The sequence below is a fragment of the Agrilus planipennis genome, unplaced genomic scaffold (genome assembly GCF_000699045.2).
Source record: "Agrilus planipennis isolate EAB-ADULT unplaced genomic scaffold, Apla_2.0 scaffold256, whole genome shotgun sequence".
Taxonomy (NCBI): Eukaryota; Metazoa; Arthropoda; class Insecta; order Coleoptera; family Buprestidae; genus Agrilus; species Agrilus planipennis.
Genome location: NW_020439045.1, coordinates 168208 through 173536, shown reverse-complemented (window position 1 = coordinate 173536; position 5329 = coordinate 168208). Strand labels below are relative to the sequence as shown.

Genomic DNA, 5329 nt, shown 5'->3' with positions numbered 1-5329 from the left:
ATTTTTTTAATTGCAAAATGTTATAAAACAGAAAAAAATATAATTATATTATAAAAATACACTTATAAAACAAAAATTAAGGCTTACCATAGAACTGAACCGCATTTAAAAGATAAAATAGGTAATCCATTCCATGGTATTGCTCTGAAACAAAAGGAAATCATTGCTACATTGTTACATTCTCTTGTATAATTATAGAAAATAGAACAAGATTGAGTAAGGGACAATTAATTCTATATGGATACCGATATTATTATCGATAATACTGTTTAATATTATAGTTCCTTTTAGTCGCCTCTTTGCGTGTGTGTCATCAAATGCAAATTTTTACAAATTTTGAAATTTATTTTCTTTCAAAATTAAGTCTATTTCATTAAGGAGGGTTCGGTGCAACTGGCGGTGAAAGAATTTTTGCGCTTTCATTAATAGTTTGCTAGATATGCTCTCCTAAACGTTTAATCCTTGATTTCAACTTTAACACTACCCCAAAACATTCGCCAGCGATTTGATTGTTGATTACAACATATTCAGTAAAACATATGATAATATTTTCAGCATGAGCACGTTTTATCTTTTATTGAAACGACGAATGAAAATTTCATTTATTTCTCGGTTATGTATTCAGTGTTCTCGTTCTCGTTGCCTTTGGTATTTGTTTTTGAACATCTTTCTCTGATATACAAATACGAGAAAACTCCGAATGTATAATTTATATACACCATCCGAGGAAGCCTTGATTATTTATTCAGACAAAGGAGTCCGGAGGGTTTCATTCGGGACCATTTTAAGCATTTATGTCGATTTACTTGTAAAACCACATCAACCTTCTTAACCTTTTCCAATTTAAGCGGTTTGCTAGTGGAGACGAAAGTTATATATTTGCCTTTTGCTGGGAGACGTTCCTTTCTCTTTTTCCTGTTGGATTTTCCTCCAATGAAATGCTAATATAGCAATAGTTACCGAGCAGTAGTACAGTGTTTTCAAAAAGAATAAACAATTTTATTTTTAGGTGAAAGCTTGCATCTTAATATATTTTTCTTCATAACTTACACCAACATCAAGGCACTAATCGTATCTCACAAACAGCTTCTAGTATTTCATTTAATGCAGCAATATGTAAATGGGCGCCAGATTGGGACTATACGGAGGGTGATCAATTTTTTTTCAGTGAAATACAATGCGATCAGACCTTAAGTTTCAATGTGGACGGGTAACGATGAGCTCAAAATGGCTGCACTACAACGGTTATCAAATAGAGCAGCACACATGTATACTCGATAAGTTATCATCATCATAAGGTCGTCAGTCCTAAGACTGGTTGGACACGAACCTCCACTCTTTCCTATCCTGAGCTAATCTTTGCATTTCCCTAAAACTAGAACAACCCATATCCTTAACTATTTGCGAACAGTAATCTAACCTAGGTCTACCTCTACCCCTCGTAACTTCCGTTGCTGCCTCTAATATGTCTCTAACTAGTCCTTCAAGCCTGAGAAGGTGTCCTATCAACCTATCTCGCCTATTACTCATTGATTTTAATAGAGTCCTGTGTTCTCCTATTCTTTCTAATACCTCTTCATTTCTAACTGTCTCTATCCACGGTATCTTCATCATTCACCTGTAACACCACATTTCGAACGCATCTAACCTTTTCTTTTCCGACGCACCCACTGTCCATGTTTCGCATCCCTACAGCGCTGTGCTCCAAACATAAACCATTAACAAATTTTTTCGAATTTCTAAATTAACCGTTCGCGAGCATAAAAGTGATTTCTTTTTATTGAAGACTACTCGACCCTGCGCTATCCTCTGCTTTATATCCCTACTACTCCTTCCTTCCTCACTTATGACTTCTGACTTATGACTGACTAACTTATGACTTCCTAGTTATCTAAAATCAGTCACTTCTTCTAATTTTTCGTCTCCTACCTTTATATTTGATAAGTTGTGTGAATTATTAATGTTGGTTGAAAGTATGTAGAAAAGAAGATTAAAGTACAATTGTTAAGAAAACTGTATTTCCTACTTTCTTGGTATATAGACTTATTCGTGGAAATAAATGTCTTGAAGATGAACATTTTTAGCAGTTGATCACAGGCAGTTACTAACGGCCCCTTTACGGGAATAACTCAATTGGGCATCGAATACAGGAAGTCATTGAGAATTTAACAGATTGAACACCCTTCAGTTGGACATGGAATGACATGATCTAGAGATTCAGACCATTGCTTCTGGAGAACATCGGCTCGATTCTAGGTCCGTCTGTTCTGGTCCAAGTTTTTCTGCTGTTTGCTTGCATCAGTTAAGCAAATTTCGTTAGTCTCATCTTTCTCACCCCTGAAGAATCCGGAGGTAGTTGAATTTGGCACCAACAAATTGAATGACTTCCTTTTGTACAGACATTAGCATAACTTCTGGCAATAAAAAATGCTGAAAGTTACTATTCGCAGGAATTTTAATCTGTATTCGGAAATAGGGGTACAATCAAAGAATTTTCGCAGACGTTTGTTATTTAATAATGTCTTGTTATTTGGCTGTTTATTAGGTCGCGACAAAAAATTCCTCAGGCCTTCTAGATTTATGATTCACACGTAAACTTGCCCAGTGACAAATATTTTCGAGTTATATGATCGCGGTATGCCAGCCTTCTTAAAATAACTTGCTGCTAGGTAACACCCACAGGCGCGGTTCCCTCAATTTTATTGTATTTCATAAAGGAAGATGAATTTTTTCTGTGTAATAGTAACCTACTGTTCCAAGCACACTATCTGACAGACAACTGCCAACCGATATTGGCCTTAATATCATTTTTTTCCAAACTATTTTCCATAAGTTATCGAACATGAATAAGGATTTGTAAATGCATGGGAAAGGCGATTCGACGGACGTTAAGGAGTTTCCTATTACAAACAACATGGATTGTTGATGATGCCCCCTCCTTTACCAAAATAAACCATACGCGCCTTATTCTAAAATCGTAACTCCCAGTTCTATACTAAACGATTAACCGATAAAGTGACGAATTCTGCTTTCTTGTACAAGGTTCGTTATCGAATTTATTGATGCTTCTTATTCGCTTTTTATATATTTGCTGTTTGTTATTATACGCGAGTAAATTTTATCGGTTTCGCTATGTGGAGCACGCATTTTAATTTTTACAACAACTACACACATAATATACTATGTACCTACTTTTATTACCAACGCCATTCTATTTGCCTATCGCTTCCGCTTTAAACAAATGAATGGTCGCTTTAAGCAATTTTAATATCCCATAATATTACACGGTACAATGGGTTGGAACTCCGCTTTATTCGAAATCAAAACAGTAATAGCGAAAATATTACTCTCTCTTTAAAAAGAAAAACAAATTTTGTGTTGAAGAAAAAACTTTCAGAAATATATTCGATCTAAGTATGTAAAGTTTGACAAAGTTAATTGATAGCCGAAAAAATGTTTTTTGTACTTTTTCAGTCAATTATTTAAAATTAAAACGTCGTTATTACTATCCATATTTTAATCCTGTCTTACTATACTTTTTTCAGTTTTTATTTTTCTTAAAAAAAAAATTTAGCGATTAAACGAATTTTTAATCATATATTGTCGCTCAAGAATAATGCAAATTTAACAAAATTTGTTACAATAAACAATTTGCTTACTTATTTCTCTGTAAAATTTATTTGATAACTGCCATCTTTATGAAAAAAAAAATCATAAAATACTGCCATTTAATTGAGCTTGAGAAATAGTACTAAAAATACTATAAGTATTGTACAATTAACAGTTGTTTAATATAAAGAAGTATTAGCATAATTTGTTCGATATGTTTTAATAGCAAGCGATTTGCTTAATTGTACTGAGGTTACTTCATTGTTGCAGAAATAGGATTGGATGGCTCAACAATATCCAAAACTAGTTAACAAACAATTTAATTCTCCGATCAATTTATATTCGGACTCGAATATACGGGAAGTTATTGAAAGAGAAACCCAGCTACTCACTAACGGGGCTGTTGGGTAAGTGTCTAGTGAACGAATGTCACCAACTATGCAAATTTTGTTCGTAATTAAGTTAATTCAAAAAATAAAACAAAACTTTAAACCATTTTATCGGAAATCGCCACTCGTGCTAGCGAAACCCTAAGGCATAACGTAAAAACCTTCGAAAATATAGGGAAATTTCGGATTGTTTTGTTATATATTCTATAATCATTGATACAATAAAAAGTAATATGAAAAAAGTTTCGGGTTTCAGCTGCAAGGGTTGCTTTCTAAAATATGGGGGTTACTATCGCCCCAAAGGACTCCATATGTATAGATAGTCAGTCATGATGTAAATGCATAACTGACGTCTGGTCAAAAGGTTGTAGAATGCCACACTTTTCTTAAATGACCTATATCTGCAGGATTCGAAATTGTTTTATAATTTTCTAGAAAGTTCCAGAACGTTCCCGAGTGATAACTAATTTTTCCTGAGCGAAGCTAGGGTAATCCCGCTTGTACAATAAAATACCTAAGTAAAAGGAATTGAAACTGCGCGAATAGTAGGGTGCAAGACAGGCACTTAAAGATTGCATGATTATGGTTACGTTGCACTGCAGCCTGGCCAATAAATAACGAAAAGAGCAGATTTTTCGGAAAAGTCTGACTGCGTTTATTTATGCGATCTTAAATTATTGCTGAACGTTATACTGCAGACACTTACATTTCTAAGAATACAATGTTTACATTTTTCGAAAGTAAGCAAACTACCACATGCTTGGAGAAATACCTATCAGCTGCTATTTCATCTTTTTATACATTTACAAATTCCCTCTCATTTGTATTTCCCATTTTCATCTAACGTAATTAAGTAATTAAAATTCTTTAATTTTAAATGGAGTTTTCAAGCATTTTTTACACCACGTATCTAGAATATAAATTTTAATAGGGGACGGAAGTTACGTGCAAGTTGACCAACATACTTAGTAGTCGTCTCAAAAATATTTATACGAAAAATATGGAAATACTAGGGTTTACCAGGGGCTTCGCTCACGTCGCCCAAAAATCATCGACGACAACCTAAAACTAATCTTTCTATACTTTGGTAACAGTATTTTTTTTATTGATTAATGGTACCCATAGCTTTAAATAAAATGAAAGCGGTACTGACAGATCAGTACTGTACGAAAATAAATAAAATTAAAACTAAAATACTGGTATGCAAGGGAAGAAAAAGTAGGGAAAGAGCGAATATAAAGATAGGAGACGAAAAATTAGAAGAAGTGACTGATTTTAGATACCTAGGAAGTCAGATAAGTGAGGATGGAAGGAGTAGTAGGGATATAAAG

At 33.9% G+C, this 5329-nt stretch overlaps 1 protein-coding gene and 1 long non-coding RNA gene across 4 annotated transcripts in view; one reads left to right on the top strand and one right to left on the bottom strand.

The window, feature by feature from the left end:
- Nucleotides 1-86: 86 nt before the first annotated feature.
- The window catches only part of LOC112905109, an 18282-nt gene continuing 13039 nt past the window's right edge, over nt 87-5329 (bottom strand). Inside the window, exon 3 of the long non-coding RNA XR_003231564.1 lies at nt 87-144. This is a non-coding gene — a long non-coding RNA (uncharacterized LOC112905109). The remainder of the gene's footprint in view (nt 145-5329) is intronic.
- Nucleotides 2936-5329, top strand: part of LOC108741188 (ataxin-2 homolog) — a 29590-nt gene continuing 27196 nt past the window's right edge. For 2 of the 3 annotated variants that reach the window (XM_018475880.1, XM_018475879.1), the window contains exons 1-2: nt 2936-3042; nt 3880-4016. In XM_018475880.1, the coding sequence (XP_018331382.1) occupies nt 3892-4016 (125 nt within the window). In that variant the 5' untranslated portion in view covers nt 2936-3042; nt 3880-3891. The remainder of the gene's footprint in view (nt 3043-3879; nt 4017-5329) is intronic. The other variant, XM_018475884.1, reaches the window with a different exon arrangement.